The sequence below is a fragment of the Amblyomma americanum genome, chromosome 10 (genome assembly GCF_052857255.1).
Source record: "Amblyomma americanum isolate KBUSLIRL-KWMA chromosome 10, ASM5285725v1, whole genome shotgun sequence".
Lineage (NCBI taxonomy): Eukaryota > Metazoa > Arthropoda > Arachnida > Ixodida > Ixodidae > Amblyomma > Amblyomma americanum.
In genome coordinates this window covers 94,649,778-94,676,134 of record NC_135506.1, presented here as the reverse complement: position 1 = coordinate 94,676,134, position 26,357 = coordinate 94,649,778, and the positions used below count along the sequence as shown (strand labels likewise).

The 26,357-nt window shown below is 47.6% G+C and overlaps 1 protein-coding gene across 1 annotated transcript in view; it reads right to left on the bottom strand.

Annotated features, from left to right (window-relative positions):
• Positions 1-26,119, bottom strand: part of LOC144106265 (microtubule-associated serine/threonine-protein kinase 3-like) — a 41,515-nt gene extending 15,396 nt beyond the window's left edge. The window contains exons 1-8 of the mRNA XM_077639028.1: positions 26,025-26,119; positions 22,663-22,924; positions 19,489-19,746; positions 18,662-18,929; positions 17,076-17,241; positions 8,613-8,785; positions 4,359-4,429; positions 3,116-3,601 (exon numbers count right to left, since the gene is read on the bottom strand). Of these exons, the coding sequence (XP_077495154.1) occupies positions 3,116-3,601; positions 4,359-4,429; positions 8,613-8,785; positions 17,076-17,241; positions 18,662-18,929; positions 19,489-19,746; positions 22,663-22,696 (1,456 nt within the window). The 5' untranslated portion in view covers positions 22,697-22,924; positions 26,025-26,119. The remainder of the gene's footprint in view (positions 1-3,115; positions 3,602-4,358; positions 4,430-8,612; positions 8,786-17,075; positions 17,242-18,661; positions 18,930-19,488; positions 19,747-22,662; positions 22,925-26,024) is intronic.
• Positions 26,120-26,357: the final 238 nt, after the last annotated feature.

Sequence of the window (26,357 nt, the reverse complement as noted above, 5' to 3'; positions counted from 1 at the left end):
AGCCGTATATTGTGTGTTGGGGCTGCTAAATGTTTGATTAAGGCAGCTAATGTATTCGTCTTCTTCTGGGTACCCAGATCGATTCCTATGTGTCGAAAACCATCGCAAAATTTCTTTTTGGAGAGTCTATTGACTTTGCATAGACTTTTGTCAATAAAGTCTATAGACTGTTTTCTCTCTACAAACGAACTGTATAGACCTGTCTACAAAATATAGAAATCCAACAGTGTATACACAATCCATAGATTTATGGTCATACACCTTTAGTACAATCTGCCTATTAGACAGTCTATAGGCTGGATAGAAAAAAAGCGAGATATATATATGGAAAGGCAGCAGAGCTTTTTCTATAGACTACTCTATAAGGCACACCAGACAACGGGCTGCAAACTCTGCTTTTTTGTTTTCTTTTTGTTCAGAATCTGACGCTCGTAGCGAACAATTCATTTTCAAGCTGCGTCAGTTATAACCGCACTTCAGCCTGGAGCTTACTTCCCTGTGCCTGGTATTTTGGCGGCAAGGAGAAAAGTGAACAGACCTCGAATTTTCTGCCCACTTAGCGCTGTACATAACTTACAACTGAATGTGCAGGCACGCCTTATTTCCTCACAGCCCATATAATATTTTATCTTGCGTTAACGAATGTTCTGGCATCGAACGGTAAAAAATAAGCGGCTCCGAAGCCGGTCTAGGTGGTCTTAATGATTCGGATTCGGATAGGGACTGGAAAAAGTTAAGACAAAATTAGTCTGGAGTTCAGGTGCCGCGGAGGTAGTCGGTTCGAATAAGCGGAATTTTGATACAAAATGTCATGCAAAATTTAGTCGCTGTGCCGCACGAAACTTGCTATCTAAAGGCATCGATTGCTCCTTGATTTGTGCCGTGGAAAGTGCGCTGGCGACCAAGGTTTGGGAATGAAGACCGTTACCTGACGTATAAACATAATGACTTTATTATAAAGGCTCCCGGATTATTGGTCTAAATAGGAATTTTTTAAAATAGTTCGGCTATGGTGCAGGGCAAGTAGCAATATACTGCCCAGAAGGTTACAAGCTCGTTCTCGCAGCTGCGGACGGCACTGAATTCAGATGGCGCTTGGAGTTTGTTATTCCTACCATTTATTTCAGTACACCATCTTTTAGATGTGCTCTTCCCACAGAAGACAGAAAAACATTTTTGAAAACGACAGTTCTGGCAACGAAGATCCTTATACGTCAGAAGCTTCGTCAAAATTTCTGACGCCCTGACCACAGGAACACGTGTAGGTCACAGCGCTTTGATTTAAGCAGGGAAGTTACATTGATACACAACAACGGTCAAATATTCACAGGCGCGACGATCATTTGAAGCCGAAATGTTCAGAGGCAGTTGTTATAGTGATCTAGGCTGCTTGTTATGATATACAAGCTATTTTAATAACCACAGAAAAGATGAATGATCTTTGATGATTGCTGCCTTCATGAACGAAAGTCTGTCACATACGGTAGACAAAAGCCAAATAGCGTGCGTTGAACTGTCGCTAAAACGCACGCGTAGGCGCTTATTACAAGTCGCTTGTCGTCTTCGCCTGGAAGCTTATGCCTCTCGAGCAGAAAACTCAGCATCGTGTTCCATTTTGTGTTCCGTCTACCCTTCCCTGGCAGGGTCTGGACCTGCGCTGTATGCCTTGAGCTTTGTGAGGGCACACTTCGGACCGAGTCTCTAGCGAGGTCGGTGCCTGAATTTTCGATCGCATTCGCCACAGAGCTGTTAAACACCGCTTGAACTCGTTGATGGCCTAAATGTCGAGCATATTTTCACAGGAACATAACGAATTACCACGGCGTAACGCCGCGTGGCGAGTGAGGCTAAATTTATTAGTTCTTTTATCGCGATAGCATTAGATGACTCGTTCGCCAGGAAATCCAGTGTCGACGTTGTCGGCGTCTGCGTTATGAGCGAAAAATCACGGACATGACTCAGCCAGGTGGTTCCTACAGAGAACGACCTAGGAGGCAGGTGGGCCACTTAGGTCACGTGACCTTGCGGCGTCATCACAACCTGCCCACCGGACAGTGAACAAACTGCCCACCGTGGCAGGTGGCAGTTAAGTTAATGACTGGGCGCTCGGGAAGAGCAACCTGGGCCGCGCAAGGCGCACCGCCGGTAGCATCTACAATCGCAGTGCAGTGGAGCGTTGTTTAACAGCTGCACCACTGCGCCAGGAAGGATATGAGGACTCCCAGGGATCTATGAATGTGAAGTACAGAATGACCTGCAGATATGGGAATTAACCCATGACGCTGCCGCGTCGTAGCCTTAAAGCGGAGCCTAAGTGTCCCCTCCAATTTGTTTCCAATCCGCTACCACGAGTGGCATTTGCCACCTGCCCGGTAAGACACTATATTTAGTTGATACTTCAACTCTCGAGAGTGGGCAACACGCGACGAAGTCGCCGGACACCTTCCACTAAGAGCTAGCTGCGTAAACCGTACTTGCGTGAGGCACATGCTGTGGAGGAGGAACGGTCCACGATTCGGGATGTCAGACCTGGCGGGAGTCCTTGCAGGGCAGCATGTAGTGCACAACGCGAACTGCTTTCTAGACGCTCGCTTTCCGGCGTAAACGTATTGAAACAATTGTATACGTTTGAATGGGCCAGCGAATAGGATTATGGCGCATTTGGCTTGCATTTACAGGATTAATGCCCCAAAGCGAGCCAGGCTATGAGGGGCGCTGTAGTGGAGGGCTGCTGATAATTTCGCCCATTTCGGATTGTTTAACGTTCACTGACAACGCCTAATACACGAAACTAGCGGGTTCGATCCCGCCCGCGGCGGTCGCATTTCGATGGAGGCGAAATGCTATAGGCCCGTGTACTCCGCGATGCCAGTGCACGTTAAAGTATCCCACGTGGTCGAAACTAATAGCAGCACTCCACTACGGTGCCCCTCGCAACCTGGCTCGCGTTGGGACGTTAATCCTATAAAGCCAAACCAAATGTGCCGTATACTGCTCTCTGCTGGGCCATTCAAACCTATACACATCTTTCAATTAAAGGAGCACTCCCCATTAAGTGGAGTAACATCACAAGGGAAACAACAGCGGCGTCAAATGCGTTAGTAGTGGTACTCACTAAGCCGTTCGGATCCCTTGCTAGTGTCCTTGCGGTGTTTCATGCATTCGCCGATGGCGGGGATGTCGACGAGGTTCTGCGTCGAGGAGAGCCGCTTCCAGTTGAAGCCCGCGAAGAACGGGTGTCCCCGGATCTCGGCGTAGCTGCTGGAACCCAGCCGCTCGACGGGGTTCTTCTTGAGCATTTTGAACACCATGTCCTTCGCCTCGGGCGTGGCCGAGTGCGGGTGGTCCTCGACCTTGGGCCACTTGAGCGGCTGGTTGCAGATCTTGTCCTTGAGCGCGTCGGGCGTCTCCCCGCGGAAGGGCACCCGGCCCGTCATCATCTTGTAGAAGGTGGCCCCCGCCGACCACCAGTCCACCGCGCGGCCGTAAGGCCGGTGCTTGATGATCTCGGGTGCCATGTAGGGCACCGTACCGGCACACTCGCCGTCGCGGAACTCCAGAGACGTCTTGTTGAAGTAGCCCTTGCACACGCGCTTGGAGTCTGCGCGAACGGTTGGCTCATTCGTTAGTTTATTGATCCAGTGATTCTATAGGGGAGCAAAGAAGGTTAGTACACAACTTTCTTACACATAAATGAAAATATAAAGGCAAGACGGAGCATCGGCGCATGCTAATTGCGTTTCTGTGCCGCATCTTCACATATGAGGGTGGTAAAGCGGACAGTGGTTGATAGCGCTCGGACAGTGGACGATCCTTCATAAATGTGCATATATCATAGCGCCACTTCTTCCACCCCGCGTGGCCCCTCCCACTTCCTCAAGACAATCCCTTCGCCAGTCCACACATGGTCATGGAGTGCGCTAACTACGGCGCAAGAACATGCAGGATTCATTTTATAGGCAATCCAATCCAGTCGAATGCGTTTTGTGGACCACACTGATAGGCCTCTTTGCCAAACAAACATGAGAGCGCTCCTCAAACTTCGCAGACCCAAATTTGTTGCCCATTGCTCAGCTTTAAGTAAGTGTGACAGCTCTGCAAGGTGGTGAGCAGTCATGGTATCTTAACACCCTCCCCCCATCATTCGATTCTACTCTCTCAATATAATACCTATATTGAGGCCTAATATATAATTCGCCGCTGTTGACCTTTAGGTCAACAGCGGCGCTTGAAAATTGTCGGTACTGCTATACACACGCAGACTTCGAAACTTTCGCAGCGGTGCACAAGTACGGCCCTGTGCTCGTCGTTAAATCTTCTGAATACTGAGGACAGTTAGATGGTCATCGGGTACTTACAGTGCCCGATGCAAACTTTGTTCGTGTCGAAGTCGATAACCTTCACTCTTCCCCCGGGTATAATGAGCATGCTGTAAAAAACAAAAACGAAACGGCTTCTTACTATTATTTAGTACTTGCAGAACCCCAACTTAGCACTAGTCGGCTGCTGAAACAACAGGTTCACACCCTTTGGCGGGGTGAAAAGGTAGGAAGACTGCGACCGCCGTCTCGCCGAGTGTATGATTTCGAGCAGGCGTTGCGCAGTGCTCTTAAGACTATAGAGCGATAAATTATGCCAATACGGCTTGCGATCAGTGCTACGATCAGCGCTACTTAAGAGCCGCGCTGTGAAGTTGTTTTGCATCACATGCTTTGAAATTCTGGACAAGGGCATTTTTTCAACGGAAAGTTGTTAATGAATACAAATTTTTGGCATGTTCTACTATTTCACCTTAACAATCAATATATCCGCAGATAGACCCCTTTCGGGGCGCTTTTATTCTTCTGCTATTTATTATCAAAAACGCACCCGACTGCTTTTCTATGGCAGTCAACTACTCAGTCCGAGCGCAGACCAAACTTTAAAAGTAAGACTTTGTTACGCATCGGAATATTGGACATTGCCATCAATATTTTCATTACAGTGTCTTATAATATTCCACAGCTAACTAATATTTATAGTAAAAACATACTCCATTGGTTTCCTATGACGAAATGCTACTCAGTGCGAACGCAGGGCAAACTTTAGAAGCAAGAATTTGTTACACATCGGAAGATCAGACCGTAACTTTCAATTAATTCATAACACTATCCTTATTATTCAACAGTTTCCTCTCAATTAAAAGTGATGTTCGAGAAAGCTGGACTTGGTATTGCACAGCAGCCCTTAAAAAACTTAGAACTTGCCATTATACGATGCTCATAATTCGATATCTTTTGTGAAATGAGTTACACTACCGAGTTTAAGAGAGTCAGGGTCGGGCAACATGTAATGACGATGCAATTGCAGTTGTGAAGACCCCGGGCCAACCGTGACCATACAAACTCTTAGAGTCGTGCATCGAAAACAGCGACACATTTCTTGCAGAGCCTTACATTGCGTTATTCACAACGCAATGCAGCGATGGCGTAGAGGTAGAACATCCGCCTCGCGTGCAAGAGGACCGGGGCTCAAATCCTGGTGCCGCGCAATTCTCCACCGGGTTTAAAAAAAAAAATCCGCGTGTCGATAGAATTGCATAACCACACCTGAAGTGCGGCCTGTTCTCGGTGACCAGAACCGACAACGCACTCTCTCACCAGAGCAGGATTTGGCCACCCTGGTGTAGTACTTGGCCACAACCTTCTATGATCAAACCAATTAACCCTCGGCCCTCAGTCCCCAGCGGCTGCAGAGCAACTGACCACGGCGGCGGTCAGACCTGTGACGCATCGGAGGGTGCTAAGAATCTCTGGCTCCGGACAGGCCGCCATTGGAATCTGGACCTGGCAACGTTTAACGCTAGAAGTTCAGCTAGTGAGGCCAGCCTAGCAGTGCTGTTTGAGGAACTAGCGGGAATTAAATGGGATGTGATAGGGCTTAGCGAAGTTAGGAGGACAGGTGAGGCGTATACAGTACTAAAAGACGGACACATACTTTGCTGTCGCGGGTTAGAGGATAGATGAGAACTAGGTCTGGGATTCCTCATTAATAAGGATATAGCTGGCAACGTAGAGGAGCTCTACAGTATTAACGAGAGGGTAGCAGCTATAGTAATTAGGCTGAATAGGAGGTACAAGCTGAAAGTGGTGCAGGCCTACGCACCCACATCCAGCCATGATGACCAGACCGTTGAAAGTTTCTATGAGGACGTAGAATCGGCAATGAATAAAGTAAAATCGCAGTGCACTGTACTGATGGGCGACTTAAATGCAAAGGTGGGCAAGAAGCATGCTGACGACCACGCGGTAGGTGACTATGGGATAGGCTCTAGAAATAGCAAGGGAGAGTTATTGGTCGAATTCGCGGATAGAAGTAATTTGCAGATCATGAATACCTTCTTCCGCAAACGAGAAAACAGGAAGTGGACCTGGAAGAGCCCAAATGGTGAGATTAAAAATGAAATCGACTTCATTCTATGCGCTAAACCTGGCATCATTCAGGATGTGGCCGTCCTCGGAAAGGTACGTTGTAGGGACGAAAGATCTGATTAAGAAGCGCCAAAACATGGTAGGACAGTTCGAAAAGATACCGGGGAAGTTATCTCAGGTGACGAAAGATCTGATTAAGAAGCGCCAAAACATGAGGGCATCTAACCCTACCGATAGAATAGAACTAACGGAGCTATCAAAGTTACTAAACAAGCGCAAGGTAGCCGACATAAGGAAGTTTAATATGGAGAGAATCGAGCATGCTATAAAGAACAGAGGTAGCCTAAAAACAGTGAAGAGGAAACTAGGCATAGGTAAAAACCAGATGTATGCTTTAAGAGACAAGCAGGGCAATGTCATTAGCAATATGGATAAAACAGTTAACGTAGCCGAAGAGTTCTACAGAGACCTGTACAGTAGCCAATGTAATCAGAGCGTTAATGAGAAAGACAGCAGTGCACAGCAATGCGTCATCCCGCCAGTAACGAAAGATGAAGTAAAGAAAGCCTTAGAAGCAATGAAAAGGGAAAAAGTAGCTGGGGAGGATCAGATAACAGCAGATCTGTTGAAGGATGGAGGGGACATCGTGCTAGAAAAACGCCACCCTGTATACGCAATGCCTTATGACCTCGACTGTACCAGAAGCTTGGAAGAATGCAAACATTATCTTAATTCATAAGAAGGGAGACGCCAAGAACTTCAAAAATTACAGGCCGATCAGCTTACTATCCGTTGCCTACAAAGTATTTACTAAGGTAATCGCCAATAGAGTCAGGGCAACGTTAGACTTTCATCAACCAAATGATCAGGGAGGCTTTCGTAAGGGATATTCCACAATAGATCATATTCACACTATCAATCAGGTGATAGAGAAATGCGCAGAATATAACCAACCTCTATATATAGCTTTCATTGATTACGAGAAAGCATTCGACTCAGTGGAAACCTCAGCAGTCATACAGGCATTGCGTAATCAGGGGGTAGAAGAGCCTTATGTCAAAATACTGGAAGATATATATAGCAACTGCACAGCTACTATAGTCCTCCATAAAGTCAGCAATAAAATTCCAATAAGGAAGGGCGTCAGGCAAGGAGACACGATCTCGCCAATGCTGTTCACCGCATGTTTACAGGAGGTATTTCGAGGCCTGAATTGGGAACCGTTGGGAATAAGAATAAATGGAGAATACCTAAATATTCTGCGATTTGCGGATGACATTGCCTTGCTGAGTCACTCATTAGGTGAAATGCAAATTATGATCAATGAGTTAGACAGGCAGAGCAGATCGATGGGTCTAAAAATTAACATGCAGAAAACCAAGGTAATGTTCAACAGCCTAGCAAGGGAACAACAGTTCACAATTGGCAGCGAGAGCCTAGATATTGTGACGGTATACGTCTACTTAGGGCAGGTAGTGACAGCTGATCCGGATCATGAGAGGGAGATAACTAGAAGGATAAGAATGGGGTGGAGCGCATATGGCAAATTTTCGCAGATCATGAGCGGCAGTTTACCAATTTCCCTCAAGAGGAAAGTGTACAACAGCATAATCTTACCGTTACTCACCTACGGGGCAGAAACGTGGAGGCTAACAAAAAGAGTTCAGCTTAAGTTAAGGACAACGCAGCGAGCCATGGAAAGAAAAATGATAGGTGTAACGTTAAGAGATCGGAAGCGGACAGAGTGGGTGAGGGAACAAACACGGGTTAATGACATCCTAGTCGAAATCAAGAGAAAGAAATGGGCTTGGGCAGGGCATGTAATGCGAAGTCAAGATAACCGCTGGTCCTTAAGGGTAACGGAGTGGATTCCAAGAGAAAGTAAGCGTAGCAGGGGGCGGCAGATGGTTAGGTGGGCGGATGAGATTAAGAAGTTTGCAGGCAAAGGCTGGATGCAGCGGCAAAGGATAGGGTTAATTGGAGAGACATGGGAGAGGCCTTTGCCCTGCAGTGGGTGTAGTAAGGCTGATGATGATGATGATGATGATGACTCACAACGAGGCCAACGTCTACGGAGATGTCAGCTGAAGGGGAAAGTGCGAGGGACTCGTTAGAGAAGGAGAGAGAAAATGGCACAATGACAAAGCACGGGCAGCTGGCGTGTAAAGCCTGGTCCGAGAGTGCGGCAGTGCAGGCACTCACTTCGACACCTTGATATCCCGGTGGATGAGGCCTCGCAGGTGCATGTGTTCCAGGGCCAGGATGAGCTGGGCCATCACGATGCGCACTTGCTCGGTGTTGAGGTACACGGCCTTCTCCACCACACGGAACAGGTCCGCGCCGCAGATGTACTCCATGACGGTGAGGTACGCGTCCTGCGCGGGCGAGAATTGCTTTGAATGCCCATCGCGGGCACGTGTGCAGGTTTCGGCGGGATTCATACCCTGTTTTTGCTGGAAACAGTCGGTAGTCAACGCAATGGGAAATTTAATTGAGCCTTACGAAGGCGGTAGCTACGCTGGCTTGTCTAGTAGTGAGGGATGCGTAGAACTACCACAAGTTTCGGCCGTCACCCATGGCCAAAAGGTAGTGGCGATAGTTGTGCCGCACATCCCACGACAGCACTTTCCCCCGGGTCTATAGATACTTTGTGGTCCAGATCGCCGGCATTACATTCTCACTGGAGAGGGAATGGGGAGTTTCCGATGGGGATATACAACAGCACCGATTACGCCGCCGGTTGATCTGGAGAACGTTCCCTGTTCACCGAGAGGCGCACACAACCACCATCATGCGCGGCGCGCTAAACGCATACCTCCAAGCATGTCGTTTGTTTACGTGTATTTCGCACTCTCAATTCTTGTTTCCGAGCCGCGGTTGTGAACTCGCTGCCCTTTTCTTTCGTTTCTGGAGTCCGGCCAATGCTGCCAGTCTTAAGGCACAACGAACCAACATGACCAGCCAATCACAAGCTTGCAATACTGCCAACGCCTTGTGCTAACCCAAACAAAAGAAGAGAGAAATGGAGAGCACAAGAAGACTGCTTTTCAGTACTGTCTTGCTTAAAATTTAAGCACGAACTAGTTTTGCAAGAGGTTTTGCTCTATCCTTCTGCTACTATTCTGACACTTGGGTAGTCAGGAAAAAGTGCCTTTTCTGTTGAATATCACTGCCAAGAAATGAGTTCAGCTGGATCGGCCAAGCGGATCGCTCCGCCAGAGTTGTCTTAGCCTCTCGGTGTTTAAACTTGGATGCCTACCTACCGAATTTCTAAAAAAATACTGCGCAGCCCGGGTAGACCCATTTCGAAAAGGCACGCGAGTTCTACCGTGGGGTCAGAGCACATTGAGAAAACTCGACTCTGACGCGAAAAGGCCAGGGAAATTATTGCAAGCAGCGTGTTTGTATGGAGGTCCCGGCCAGAAGAGCTAATGTGAAAAACAATGACAGAACACCTTAATGAACACTGCGTGGTCTACGTTACCACGGCGCTCCTCCTAGCTGGTGTGTCGCTTCTTAATTTTAGTTTTATGGAGTCTAACGTCCCAAAGTGACTCAGGCTATGAGGGACGCCGTAGCGAAGGGCTCCGGATAATTTCGACCACCTGGGGTTCTTTAACGATTGCTTATATTGCGCATACACGGGCCTCTAGCATTTCGTATCCATCGAAATGCGACCGGCGGAGCCGGCTTCAAACCCACGTCTTTCGAGTCAGGAGCCGAGTGCCATAACCACGGAGCAATGTATGCGGCTGTCGGTGTGTCGCCTCTGGACTATGAAGCCAACAATTTACAATTTGAATTGATTTACTCCGCGTAGTGCACTGAGATTTCACTACTACGTCCAAGTCAGAACAATGTCTGGGGGCGACAGGTCCTTCACTGCAATGCTCCTGTGATCGTGTTGTGTCCTGCTTAAAACCCGGGATTCAAATCAGCGCAGGGAAACGATAAAGGGGAGGATCGGCAGTATGGTTAAAGGGTGGGGCAAAAGAGGCCGTTCCCGGGAGGCCTCCAGTCTCCAACCTTTCCTTTAACCACCGAACCCGCTAGCATATTACGCCACCAGCACTGGGCGTTGGGGGCATTCCTGTGAAGCCATTGGATGAGTAGCGTTAGTGCGTCTGCGCACAAATGCCTTATAGTGAAAGCCTGAGGGAGCGAACACCTGAAATTAAAGTAGAACTGTCGGAGACTCATCACGCCAGTGCACCTTTCTAGAGAACAGTTGTGTACTGAATACAGAGTGAATGGAAAGGACGAACTTGTTTTCACATTTGGAGAATTGATTTTTGAGGAGAGGAAAATATGCGGCAACTGTCTCACGTGTCTCGGTGGACACCTGAACCGCGCCGTAAGGGAAGTGCTAAAAGAAGGAGTGAGAGAAGAAAGGAAGAAAGAGGTGCCGTAGTGGAGGGCTCCAGAATAATTATGACCGCCTGGTGATCTTTAACGTGCACTGACATCGCAAAGCAAACGGGTGCCTTAGCGTTTTGCCTCCATAAAGGCGCAGCCGCCGCGGTCGGGTTCGAACTCAGGAACTCCGGATCAGTAGCCGAGCGCTCTAACCACTGAGCCACCGCGGCGGGTTCATTCCGGTGGTGAAATCTCTAGAGAGGGCGTTCCTTTCACAGCGCTAGCTATTCTTCGTTGTTTCCTTAGCTTTGCGCCGCTGTCTGCGTCCGCAAGCCTGTCACCGATCACTCGCGGGTGCAAATGCACCTCCCAGCCACCACCCTGTGGCTGCGCCGCCACGCTGTCACGTGGTTGGTCACGTGGTGCGGAGCAGCTGCCGGCGGCGCGTCGCCGTGGCTGATCACGTGGTTCGTCACGTGGTTGATCAAGTGACCAAGTTCCTCTCAGCCAGCTGTAGCTATCGCGTCACTCCAGGCTTAACCAGAGCTAAACCACCGCCAATTTTACCTCAAAGCAAGAGCGGGTGCTAGTTAGTCTTTCATACTCAGGAAATCGCGCTAAGTGGTACAGGATGACGTGAACACAGACAGACGAAGAGCGTACTTTCAACTGATTTATTTAAAATGGTGTGGTGCTTTTTTACAGAACAAGATGACATGGAACAGTGAAGAAAGAAATGAACAAATTGCATCCAAAAAACCTCCTTTGACTTCCTATCTGTAGTATGGCCTGTGACCTCAACCGTTCTTTCTCGCTATCTTCTAGGGCTAGTGATGGTGTGCTGATGAAGTTTCCTGTTCCAATAGCCCTGATCTTGAAGGCTTCGATAATTTTCCTTTCAGTTTCTGGATTCGTGTGACCTAGTATGGTGGTGTCGTCCAGGTGAGGCTTGCATCTTTTTCAAGAGTTTGGTTTGCCTTGACCTTTGCTTTATCAGCCCGTTCCGACTCATCCTAGAGGACAAGGGAACCTGGCAGCAACAAGTCGTAAGGTGTCTTCAGCCACACCTATAAAAATTGAAGATAGGAGACCCGTTCAAGGTTTCAGGCTCGGAAGAAATCACCTCAATTATACAGGAAGGCCCACCAGTAACATGCCTGTCAGTAGACGTAAAGGACATGTATTACAGCATTTTAAAGTCCGGAGCTCCGACAGCCGTAGCAGAAGCAATTGAGAGCTTCGGTCCCACAAGATTCCAAAACATGTGCGGGGCAAGTGGCGAAGGCTTCCTGGAACTTGTATCGACTTACCAGGATTCCCTGTACGTTCACTGGAATAATAATAATAATTGCTTTTTTGGGGAAAGGAAATGGCGCAGTATCTGTCTCATATATCGTTGGACACCTGAACCGCGCCGTAAGGGAAGGAATAAAGGAGGGATTGAAAGAAGAAAGAAGAGGTGCCGTAGTGGAGGGCTCCGGAATAATTTCGACCACCTGGGGATCTTTAACGTGCACTGACATCGCACAGCACACGGGCGCCTTAGTGTTTTTCCTCCATAAAAACGCAGTCGCCGCGGTCGGGTTCGAACCCGGGAACTCCGGATCAGTAGTCGAAATTCTATTTTCAGCGAGCAGGGAATTCTATAGGTTCGTGCCTGGCTCCTGTGCTGTCCGACCTGTACATGGCAAAAGGCAATAGGAGCCGAAAACCTGTCTTAGAAGACAAGGGAACAATAGGATGCTTCAGATGATTAGATGATTTTCTGTTATGCATCCCGTGGAAAAACCGGGGAAGCTGGACACAGAACCAAGTATACAGGCTTTCCAGCGCGCCTTTGCCGGATGAACTGCCGCATGAACTCACGCAAGAACTGCCCGACGCATCAATAAGATTCCTGGATCTGGAGATGACGAAAAGCGGCCGGCGCACCTGCTGGCAATACAGAACCAAAGGAGATAGCGATCCTACGATACGGCTGTGGCCATTCGACGCTCATCAAGATATCGATAGCATTATCCGGCATGCTGCAGGCCACAAAAAAGTCCAGCGCACAAATGCTGCAAAGAAGTCTTGACGTTCAAGTTCCAAGGCTCAAGGAAAGCGGCTATCCGGACGCCTTACTGATTTCAGTCGCAGTAAAGCTGCTACGAAGATTAACCTTTAAGAGCTCGAAAAAGGAAACCTCCAAGGAAAATGTGCGGCAGATCGTTATACCCAACATTCACAATGTCTCACACGGCCTTAAGAAGATAGCAGGCAAGCAGAATATCCCGGTAGTCTTTTCTTCCTGGAGAAAACTTATCGGCATGCGCGGAAAAACTCAACACCGAAGAACGAAAACCGCCAAGCGAAATCGCCCATAAAAAAAAATATTCGTTGAGTGCGGCAAGGAAGTAATCTATTACGTGCCGCTCAAGTGCGGCAAGAGGTACATACGCAAACCGGAAGGTGCATTAACACTGGACAGAGGGAATACGCCAACTCGTGTTGGCCTGCTGATAACGCACTCCGGTAATCTTGCTTTCCACTGTCACCATTGCAAAAGAAATCCTCAACATAACGACCCAGCCAGCCAAGGTCAAGCCAAAACAAACACCGAAAAAAATTCAAACCTCACCTGGACGACGCCACCAGTCTAGGTGACGCGAAAAAAAAACTGGAAGGAAAATTATCGACCCCTTCATGATCGGGACTATTGGAACAGAAAACTGCATCCGCACACCATCACTAGCCCTCGAAGATAGCGACATATAATGGTTGAGGTCGCAGGCTAGATAATAGGAAGTCAAAGAAAGTTTTTAAGCGAAAAGCTTCACTACGCCAGCTTTTCCAGCGATCAGCGGGGCTGCAAGTTTGATCTTCAGTGCAGCTAGAGGTCAAACAAGGAAATGACGCCTCACATAGCTCGGTCGACACCCGAACCGCGCCTAAATTTTAACATCTCCGATCTCCACTAGCAGAAAATGTGGCGAGTGAAATATTGCAAGAACTTCATTTATTTGAAGTTCATTCAGCGCCTGAAAATGCCCGCCACATGCAGTTCACCGCATTATCGTTCTATTTATTTCTGTCGTGCCCTGGATCTATGGTCGCTATCTGCCTTAAGTAAATGTATACCCTTACCGCTCGCAATGTTTTGTTGCCTCTCGTAAATTGTTTTTCCTTTACATGGCAGTTACACCTTTAGTTTTCTGGATATTCTTGGACCCACAGCCGTGTTTTGGCTCTCGATGTACTCGATTACTCTTTCATAACTTTATTGAATCATTAATAAATCATTACTGAATCGACTATATACTCTTTATTCCATATTATTCCCAGTCAAGTGCTCTGATTACCGCCTGTAAATACGCAATGAGTAGTGCCGGAAAGATGGTGTATGTTTTCAATCCCCTTGTGATGGACTATGGTAGCCGTGCAACCGTTGTAGATGGTTTCCAACACGACTCTTCCGTTGACTCCTCTGCACCCAGGTTAAGCAATGCTTGAATGAATGCTGAGGTTTCAACTTAGTGAAATGCTGTCTTGTAATTTATGCTGGCTACATAAAGAGGCTGTTTATATTCAGCGTTTTTATTTATCACTTAATTGATGATGTGAAGGTGGCTCATTGTCGAATAGCCTTTACGAAAGGCAGCCTGTTCCCTTGCTTGACAGAAGACTAAGGTCGATCTAATTGTATTAGCGATTATTTTATTAAATACCTTGTAATCATCGGATAGTAATAAGATCTGTCTAATATTCTTGACATCCACTTTCTTACGGAATAAGATGTTAGCGTTCTTCTAAGATTTTGTTACGCTTGAGCCCTTGAGGAACTGCGTATACAGGGTGAGAATGTCCCCACCCTCACCCGCCGCTTTCCCTCGTTGCGTTGCATTTCCTTCATACCTAACAACTCCTAAATTCTAAGTAACATGGTAAGCATGTGGGCTAATCGGTTTATTTCAGACATAAATTCACCAGCGAAAGTACGAGACACCAGGAGAAGAACACAAGACAACGCTGGACTTCCTTCCAGCGTTGTCTTGTGTTGGTCTCCTGGTGTCTAGTATTTTCGCTTGTGAAGTTATGTATAAATTCCAAGAACTCCGCGCTCCATTAGAAACAAATGTGGCCAACTCGTAAAATCCTCATTTAGTTGGCGCTTATCTAACCAAGCTCGCGTGCCTCTAGGAAAAGAAACCTGGTCATGTCGAACAGGCTTACTCACGCGAACTCTTTCATTGCGGTGCCGTTTACTGTACAGAAAAGCAGTAAAGCTCGTGCGTCTTTTTCTTTCGGCTAGAAAGTTACGAAAACGGGTTTGCCAATCATTTTCTTCTCCGAATGATTGCACTTATCGGCAGCGGCTGTTCATAACACTGTGTGAACTTTGGAAGTCGTGTGTAGCAGTTACGGCGTCGGTGTCACAGCCACACGTGTCCCAGCTACGCCAGGCTACACACTTGTGGCAAAGTGACAGCTCAGCCTACGCGCGCACGCTGGCAAGTGTATTAGGAAGACTGGGGCTCCAAAAAATGGTATGAAAAATGCCCTCAAGTGCCTGCCAGTGCTGCAGTAGTAATGAAATTATTCTTTGCTCGAAAAGAAAAGAAAGGTCGATTTGTATTCTAGTGCCAAGATATTTGTGGATAGCGCTTTAGTTTCTGATCTACAAGAGACACTTATCGCGAGGAATAATTCGCAAAAAGCTGCAGTTGTCAGTTTTCGTGACAATAACCCGGATTAAGTTTGGCTCCTGTTGTCTTTGGCATAGAACAAGCAATTTATTTCATATCGGCCTCAATTTTTTTTCCGACTTAACCAGTTTATTCGGCCGCGCATAATGGCATCATTTTGGATATAGCTCCCGCCCCGGCTTCTCATGCTAGCTCAGCAGTTTACCTTACTAACCAGTGTACCATGAAAGTTACTTTTCGTTTTGAGTTTGTATGCTGTGGGCTTGTGCTGCTCCAGACTGTTCTTGATTTATTTTGTTTCCATCGCTCATATTTTTCTTTGTAGTGTTTTTTTCTTGTCGTACAAATTAACTTTTCGCGTACACATGTTCCAGTGTTGCCTTCCTTTTATTTGCTTTCGGAATACTGTATTTTTCAATTTATTTGATTTTCACTTGTGTTGTCTGGCACAGTCTTGTCTGCGCATTGACAGTCTGCACATAATGCCTCAGACAAATTTGAGTAAATCACGACTTTAAATTGTCGCACAACACTCGATAATATTTTCAGTTCCAACAAGGCATACTGCGTTTTTATTAACCTGGACATAATATATGATCTCTCGAAGGCAAACTTTTCTCCCAATTTACAATCTTGACCAATTGTCAAATATTTTCTCCGTTAATGCCGAAGTGAAAAGCTAGTAACTAACCGCGTCGGTAATTTGTTGCCGGCAACGCAGGTTGTGGGGATACAGCTGTGTTGTTACTAGCGCGCTCGTATTGATCTTATCCAGCTCACGATTATATTGTTACATGTTGGCAAGCCGAAGAATGAGGCGTGATGAATGATGGCAGAGAGATGATTTTAATGTCCGCTGGCCTAGCGCGAGCGCTCCGTTTCGCGCCACTTCTGGCTTCGATTTCTTCGGGACACTATCGTGGGACCCCATTTACCATCGCTAGCATCGATAGCATGGCCAGAGTTGGCTTTGAAACTGGAAATTTGTGTATTTGATTCTGTGGGCAGGGTGTAAAGACAAACGAATAAGATATGAGGGTGCCAATCCCAAGGTGCATCCGACTGTTGGAAGTACCAGGAGAAACGTTAGCTTGGCCAATGTTTTACGTCGTCCAATGGTTAGGTTTTTAGCAATAGTTAACAGCGGCTCCATTCTGTTTTAACAGGGATGCTTGATGTGCGAGTTGGTGCCTTACAGTTGATAGGCGAACCAGCGTAAACCTACACGAATACAATATGCACACTGGACAGCGCCGTCCATATCTACATCTTTCCTTGTGGCCATTTTCTTTCACACTGCTTCCACTTATCAACTGTGTTCTATTAATTTCCTCGCACGCTATTGGTGGCTACCGCCTTTGATCTCAAGGCTGGGAGATATATGTAGCAACCAAAGTACGTCGCCTGCTCTAGTATCCTGGTAGTTCTCGGGTATCAAAGCGGCCTCTTCCCAATTGCCAATAAAATGGGAAAAGAACTGACCCGTAATAAAATAAAGTCTAGCAGGATGTCGCCTCAAATTTGACAGGTGTGAGAGACCCCGCTGGCCTATATTCCGCGATGTCTCTTGCTGGCGCGCGCATATATTGGGTTCAAACGTGGCGTATAAGGCTTTGCTACTCACGCGTGTGCAGTAGCAGGCGTAATACTTGACCAGGAAGGGGTTTCTGATGACGGACGCGGTGACTTTGTCCACGCAAGCCTGCTTGTGGCGCTGGAACTTGTCGCACGGCACGAGCTTTATCGTGCACACCAGGTTGGTGGGCTTGTACACGGCCTTGTACACGGCTCTGGAACGAAACGATTCATCCAGGAAGCGTGAAATAACGGAACGACACCACCGCCATCCTTGCAATAAAATGTGTCTCAGGTAAGCTTGAAGAAAAAAAAAATTTGTTCGTGGGCGGAGAATAGACGCTGATGAAAAGCACACAGTATTTAAATAAGGCTTTCTGACAGACACAAAAACGCCGAAACGTGATACAGGTTACGAATGCAAACTGCAATACTTTCTAAACGACATTCCCGTCGTTCTGTATAGTGTAGGTGCGACTACCTGATAGGCTCTCAAGAAATTTGAAACCGCCGAACCGACCGTTGTTGATGGAATAGTGTTCATTGGTAACTCTTCAGTGACTCTTCGCATTTTTTCAGTCTGTGTGTGGTTGTTAATCTTAAAAATATCGTTGAATGTACACAGACGTGCAAACATTGCAAATGTCATTTGGGTCATCGTGAAACTACCGACGTTAATCTGATGTCAGCTTTGAACTCATGTTTTATTGTACTCAGAAGAAGACAAACCTCTTTTAGAATCTCACCTGCTAGCCGCTGTGGACCTCAACCTCGTGAACATGTTCTTGATTTTATTAGCCTAATTAACCTTATCAGCCTTATTAACAGCAACTTCCAGTCATCAACTGACCAAATTCACCTTTTTCTTGTATAAGTTCCACTGGAGCGAAGCATGAAAAGCCGTCACCTCTACAGCTGCTATGAAGTACGATCCGAAACTTGGACTCATTTCGGCAATCGTTTCGCCTTTCATTTTTACAAAGGGTCATTCTCTCGGATGTGATGCTTTCTCATGAGATCATTCCTCTCCCACCCCCCGCCCTCCTTCTCTCTCTCTCTCTCACACAAACACAAACACACACAAACACACACATACACACAAACACACACATACACACAAACACACACACACATACACACAAACACACACATACACACAAAAACACACACATACACACAAACACACACATACACACAAACACACACACACACACACACACACAAACACACACATACACACAAACACACACACACACACACACACACACACACACACACACACACACACACACACACACACACACACACACACACACACACACACACACACACACACACACACACACACACACACACACACACACACACACACACACACACACACACACACACACACACACACACACACACACACACACACACACACACACACACAAAATAGAGGAAACTAAGACCTATGAGCTGCAAAAAGGTCTATTATAGCTACAACACTCCAGCCTGAGTTTTCTTCGCCAAACGTAACATCGTTGGTTGCTCACCGAATTTTATTACCTGTGCTGTTGTGAGTGCATGACAAATTCAGGCCGGTCCTCAGCACCAGCAGAACGAGAGAGAGCAGACCCGGCAACTACTCACCCGAATCCTCCAGCGCCGAGCAGCTTTACGCACTGGAAGTCCTTCATCTTGGGGATGAACGTCCAGAAAGGCGCAATCTCGGCCATGTTCAGCTTGGCTGTCTTCGCCATGACAGCGTCGCCCACGCCCATCCAGTCTGTGGGAGGCACGTCAGACACCTTCTCCAGAGACGTGGCCAGCTCGCCCACGATGATGATCAGCTTGCGGATGCTGTCGCCTAGCTCCTTGGCGATATCCTGGGCCTTCTTGTACACCAAGTTGTGCAGTCCTGGAGGGTCGAAGAAACAGTAAGAGGGCAGGGTGGGTCAAAAATGGGGCAAGCGCGAATTAACAATATCATAGAAGAGATCAAGGACAGGCAGTAGACATGAGCAGGGCGTTTAACGGGAAAGGAGGATAACCGGTGATCCCTCATGGTACAGCAGTAGATTCTGAGAGAAGGCAAATGTAGCAGTGGGCATTGTGTGTGGTTGGACATGAGACCAGGAAGTTTGAAGAGATAGCAAGGCAGCAGCTGGAGATGGAAGGCTTTATTTTCATAAGTCTAACTGCGCCCACTGCAAGGAAAATGCCTTATTCATAACCCTCGAATCAACACGGTCTTGCCCCAGCTGTGGGACTGGTTAAATTGAAATCAACAGGTGAAAGATTACTCCTACCGTAGGCGTATAATTAGGCTGATGGTGATGAGATGGTCAAAGCGTACGGACCATTAAGTCCATCCGCTTGGTTTGATAAGGGTTCAGGAGTCATGAATGGTGGAGCTCAAGAATGGACAGCCTCGACAATAGCAGTACGGCTCCAGGAGTGACGCGGTGCGGTCTCACCTATGAGGTTCTCGGCCATGTCGCGCATGTCCTGGTACGTGATGACCTGCTCGTTGAGCTTATCGAGTGTGTCCTGGGCGGCTAACACGACCTCCTCCTGGCAGAAGTGCATCAGGGGCTCCCGGGTGAGCTCGATGCCGCTTTCGCGCTTCACGTAGAACTCCAGCAGCAGAGTGGTGACCTTGGGGATGCGTGGGAAGAGCTTGGTGACCACTTTGGCCGCCGAACGCTTCTTCTCCTCCATGGCGACGGCGGGGCCTGCGGCGAACAATCGCTGATAACGTCTCTGTCATCCAAAGGGAAGAAAAATAAGGTATATAGGCCAAAATTTGATTGCTGGCAAGAGTTGAAGAAGTTCCAAACAAGACGTACTGAGACCTCAATGAGGCCTCGAGGTGACTGGTATTCGCCGAGTTGTCGGGGACAAATATTTGAGCAATGGCGTCTCCGAGGCTTACATCCTTTTTCGTAGTTTCAATCTGCACAGAACCGAGATGGTCGACCAGATGCTCTGCTCACTGGCCTGCTAAATGCTGCTCTCCGTTTCTTTTTCAAGCTTGGATCGGGAGCGATTATTCTCCGATGTGCTGTTATTGGAACCAGCCATTCATGACAGTGAAGGAATCCATAGGTTGCGGACGGCATTTGTAGCAAACAGCAGGATCCCCTCATCTGCATGTTGTCTGGCCCTAAGAGAGCTTTATTTGACGTTCTAAATACTTTTTAGGACCCTTTCTTTATGTGGACGGATGACTGCACTGCCTGAGTTCCGAATAATTTGTATTCCTCAGTAGGGATTTTGCAGTTCGCCACTAATGCCGAGGACAACCTGCAAACATCCTAACAATGTGCTAAATTTCCGTCAAGCCCTACGCTTCAGAGCTTTGAACGAGCTCGGGCTCTCCTGCCTCGGCCCGGGCCTACCGGCGGGCCGGGCCGGGCCAGGTGAGTGGGCTTTTTCTCCGGGCCTTGGCCGGGCCATGGCTTGAAATCAGAAGCCTAGCCTGGGCTGAGGCCCGTACATAGAGAAGCTGCATACGACTTTTGAATCATTATTGCAAGTTGAAGTACATCTGGAGTGTTCAAGAAGCAACATAGATCAAATAGAGCCATGGCGTTTGTTGAGAAAAAAATGACTCAGCGCTTATTTAGGCACTTAGTTTCGCCAACAGCTACACTTGCCCCTCCCTCACACTAGATACAAATACGGTGGTGATTTTTTTCGACTCTTGCCCGAAACAATTCCGAAAGGAAAGAATTCCGGAGCTATAGTCTTTCCAGTATTCAATAACAAACCAAGGCTATACAAGAGAAGTTAAAAAGAGAATACCGAAATCCATCAGCGGGCAGCACTAGAGCGGCGTTTTTGATGGAGCTTTGCAACATCCGACTCATGGCGGATTTGAACCAATGCGCTCGCTTACTAAGGTACACAGCACCGCTGGCTTGGCTGTTTCAGCTATCGCATGCCTTCAGATCTGCCAGAAGGCGCTCCGCATCTCCTGTCTTTCGTGTTACTTTCAAGGACTGGCTGTTCGAAGTCTCATAGGAAGCACTGGAAAAGGACCTGCGTTTGACTGCTTCACGGGCAGCCGTCTGTTCCAAGATAGTCTGCCCGTCTACCTTTGCTTCTAAAAAACGCATCTCTGTGAGAGGAAAAAATGCATTGGAGAAGAGCATATTGGTGAAAGGTACCTCGGGTCTTCAAAAACGTACTACGCAATAAACAGGCTTCCTTATTACTAATGCGGCAGCGTTAAGCAGCTCTTGTAGCAGAAAATGTGGCGTATAAGTCGTTGAGCATGAGCTAAAGATAAAAAAAATCGTCAGAGAAGCAATCTATGAGGCAGGTGGGCTACGTAAGTCGCGTGACCTTGTAGCTTCATCACAACCTGCCCACCGGATACTGAGCAAACTGCTCGCCATGGCAGGTGGCAGTAAAACAAGGATTGGTCGATCGAAAAGAGGAAGCTGGGTCGCACAAGTCCCGCCGGTCGCAGCGCCTGCCATCGCAGGGAAGTGGCGCACCACCTAACCGCTGCACCACAGTGCCAGGAACGTTATGAGGACTCCTAGGGATCTACGAATGTAGAGAATGACCAATTCTGCATACATGCGAATGAACCCATTAGGCTTACGCGTCATACCCTTCTGGCGGAGCTTAAGTGTCCGCTCCTATTTATTTTCATACTTTCGTCTCTATAGAAACGCACCGAAGTGCGGCCATTATTGAACCCGTTAAATCACGCACATTAAAAAATGTCATTGCTATGGCTATGAGGACGTTTTAATATTTAGTTATCTAGGGCCGTAAGAAATAGACTAATTAAAAATCTTGACATAGCGTAAAGTTTATTGCGCGTTTATGAAAGCCTCTTCATTTGGCTTTGGAAGTTCGCGGCTATTCACAGACTACATCAGTGTTCAAAAAGCCGATCGGACGAACCCGCCTTATGTTTTCTTGTTTTCGTACTTACCAAACCAATTTTTTACAGCGTTTATGTGATTTGAGCGCTTTTTCCGGCCATTTATTTACTCATGTAGCAGGAGGCTACCTGTACTCAGTCTACAATTTACCCGTTGAAGTGCGGCGGGAACTGGAAAGGGCCCGAGTCGGGCCGGGCCGGGCCTCACGTCGAGGTTAACAGGCGGGCCGGGCCCGCGCTCTGAGTGTCAGGGCTTGGGCCTCAGAATGCAGACCGTGCTGTGCCCATTACTGCTCGCCCCAGCATCCACCCCATCACTGAGTCCCTGGCAATTACTGCCCCACGCTCACCCCATCACTGAGTCCCTCCTCGCTCCCTTTTGAACCAGCCCAATAGTAGCTTACGGAGCGCGGGGAAATTGAATTGGGCATCGGGTAAGCGTTATACAATTCCCCATTAGCCCAGGAAAGCTGAAGTTTTATTTTCCACCATTTTCACGATATCTAGCGCAAAGGATACTACAACTTCAAACTAGCGCGTTCAGGGGCCATAGCGTTGTCTACGTTTGAAAATCGTTTCGTCGCACTTGATTGCGAATTCCCTTTCGGTAATTTCTCTGCCCAGTTCGTATAGCATTTGTTAAGTATAGCGCATGCATTATTTTCGCTTGGGATGCTACTCGTTACGCCGTTGGACTGCAGTTGGCGCTCCGGGAACGGAGGGCGACGAGCAGTCAAAGTGCACTCACCTGAGGCTGCCGGTGGTGGGGGTGGGGAGGCCATCTATGCCCACGTGGAAGGACGCGTTCCTGCGCAACACCCGGATCAAACACAGAGAATGGTGCCGTTCTCAGTACGGGTAACGATGGCCACCGAACTGGGTGCCAGACGCTGCACGTTGCTCTTATTCCGTCCCGTGATCTGCACCCGCCGTTTAGTCCCGAGGAGGTGTTTGGACCAGTAGCCTGGTCCGACTCTGAGAGCAGCGGCTAACTCAACTGGTGTTACGTTCTGCAAAGCAAAAAGAAAGCAAGTGATTGAAAAGAACGAGAGGACAACAAAAGTGAAAACTAAAGGACACGAAAACGAGGCTGCAGTTTAGTTGGTTTAAAACAGTGTCATCAGAATAAGAAGAGGTTAGACTGCATTTGCCGGGCATCCAAAAATTGAACAGCAGCGTACCGATTTATCCCTAATGTGGAAGGTACATAACCGATTTAAATATTTCCATAATTCTTACATGCAGCCTACACGCGCCCTAATAAAGTAATGAAATGGTCTATGGGTTTTCTATAGAGTTCTTATTGGCTGTATTGTTACGAATAAGACGAAGTAGCGGGCAGTGGCCCGGGAGGAACCGCTGGTGGTAGGCCCGCAGCCATTAAACGTAATATTTCATCTGTCATCATGTCGTCCTGTGCCTTGGTTTGCCACTTCGTATCAATATTACCTTCGTATAGATATTTATATACTCTATAGGCTGTCTATAGACAAAAACCTACTAAAAGTGCATGTCCATCTATCTATAAAGCGATTAGATTAAGATTTTTCTGATTATCTAATAATCATCTGACGATGACTACAAAATAAATATTGCTTTCCCCTTAGCTACCCTGCACTAGCTAAACAACACGTTAAGGCGTAGATGCATTTGCGCGCGTTTCTGAGCTGTTCTCCCACGAATAATAATTTCGAGTGACTAATTCTTTAAAGAACCTGCTCTCTAGACAATACCGTGTGTTATATTTTGTTTAGTTAAATATGGAATACTTATGGCTATTAATTTAAGAATCGCTGCAGAAGGAAATGCCAATGTGTGAAGCAGTGTGAAGAGCGTGCGAGCAAGGCGGATATTACTGCGCTGCCTTAACCATGCCGGTCTGTCTGCTCCAGTTGAAAAAGAACTGCAAGCTCATCCACCCTCGTGCCAGGCGAAGCAGGGAATCATTCTCGATGCTTCGTTCACAGCTCAGGAGACACTTTCACAACAGGGCTATCGGAGGAATACCCAGTCGGATCATTTTATTTCTAACGCTGGAGTGCTTGAAAGCTCAAAATTTTCAGGGTTCTCAAAAGGGTAATAGTTAGGAAAATCATCTAAGTTGATATACGGAAAAGAAGAGTACCAAGACATGAGTGAGCCGCCAAAACTACATTCGGTGTGATAACTGTAAAAACCCTGAGATATCGCGCAAACATGCTTTCTCATATGTCTCAGTTGATACAAGCACAATTGGCGACTATACCCTTCGAGCGACCACAACGCGAAAAGAAACGCGGTTTTATGTTCGAGGCTTTGCATATGTGTTGCATACATTCGGTTTACACAAAGCGTTAGTCGCACCGTTAAGTAAACAAAATGCGTTTTTTCTCCATGACCACGAGAAGCAAGTATTTGAGTGCATGAACGCTCATCCGACAGATCTGGACAGCCGTACCTCAATCTTACGTCTTCGCGGTGAGAACTTGGTGTAACGCACGCCTGATACCATTTGCCGGTTGTTTTTGCGTTTCCTACTCGAAATTATCCAACGACATAAAAACCAAGCACTCTTTTCGTTTGTCATCTGTGTGTGTCGGCATGGGCTCACGCACTTTGCATATAAGATCCCTGGCTCTTTCATAAAAACCATTGTGCTGAGCACCGCCTTAGCCGTCGCTTCGCAAATGAGGTTGCTACAGTCGTGCCCACGTATAAAGGCCACTGATATAACGTACGCTCGTGTATTACGAAGAATGCAGTGTTAGTGTCAAGATATGCTTTGGGGCGATGACAATTCATCTCATGCTGCACCACTAGATTACAGCGAACTGGGAGGTGCTCTAAACTCTCCCTCGAGGTTGGGAAACTCGTTCTTCTACCAAGCGCAGAGTCTGAAAAGCGTCACTCGGCCTCCGCGACACCACCCCGGAAAGAACATGAAGCCCGCCCCCCCCCCCCCCCCCACCCCCCACCCCCCCAAAAAAGCAACAAAACGGTGGCATTGAAACTGCAGATAACCGCCGGCCATGAACGCGCCGGTGATGTACAAGGTCGGTTATCGCCTTCGTGTGCGCCGACTGGACGAATGATCCCACACAGAAGCTAAAGCCAAGCTCCTATCCACCAACGGCAGCGATTTGAGAAGTTTGAGTGACTTGCTGTGTACGCTGGTCCCGTGGAATGTGTCGTCTTCCGAATCGGCTCCACTTTCTGTGCTGGTATACCAAGTGGATGAATGTAATTAATGATATCCTAGAAGAAACTGAAAGGAAGAAACTTTAACAGGATATGTAATTTGCAGAATATGTAATTCAGAAAACAAAAAGCCAATGGCCTTTTAGTGTAAGAGTATGACCCAAAGGGAAGAAAGCGTGGCTAAATGTCTCCAACATTCTGCGGTGAGGGGTGCGAATCAGGTTAGAAAATTTGTAGGAGTGGGGTGGCTGCAGTTCACGTATGTTTGCAAATGGTTAGTAGTGAGCGGACGCACCCAGACTGATAATTACAACCGCCAGTAGCGGCTTGATTCACCCGGGTAAATCATCTCATATTGGTTTGTATATCTCTGTAAAATAAAAACATTTTCTCGCGAACCAAGGCTTAGTCACTATAGGGGACGCCGCTGTGCAGGGCTTTGGATGGATTCCGACCGTCCAGAGTTCTTTAAAGGGCGGGTGACTCTCAGCACAAGCTCATGCTTACATTATGGCTCAGTAGAAGTATAGGCGCCGCTGTCGGTAGTCGAACTCACGAATTCATTCATGCTATTGGCTGTAAGCCTAAACAGCTGCATATAGACAGCGGTGGGCGGAGCATTTGGAATACCCGGCCTCTGGCTGCGAAAGCGACTCTATCATGGGGCAGAATTTGTGAGGGCACCCATTCAAAACATGGGACCGTTGAGATATGGCATCGAACCGCGTTATCACAAGCCGGTGATGGCGTGCGGCGAATGCGATATGTATTGCAGGCACTGATACGCCCGTTCAGTTCTGGCCCGTGACCATTGAGCAGGGGGAGGATAACAAAAATCGCGAAAACTGCCGCGCAGACGGGGCTTCACATGCTAGCGGCGCTGTACGCCCAATCCCTTGGGTGTGCTGGCTTAAAAGTCGAATTCAAACTGACCTGGTTGGGGCCGGCTGGTGTGCTGTGCAGGGGAACATCCGCCGCAATTGACGAGGCCTAGCGCAGCCACGGCCGAACGAACGCAGCACGATCCATCGCGGTCTTAAATGTGAACCTCTTCTTCGTTGAGCGTGGCGCTCCTTTTATAACCGGGCACAGCAGCGACGCTCAGGGTCTTAAAAGCGGACGAGAAAAGAACGCTTTGCTAGCAAACTAATTCAAGACGATAATGCGAGGGCATAACGTGGGTCGTGCCGAAATGATGTTTCGAAATTTTTGTTACAGCTTCTTACCCCGTTGCTTGGAATAAAACCACGTCATGCTATTTTCCTG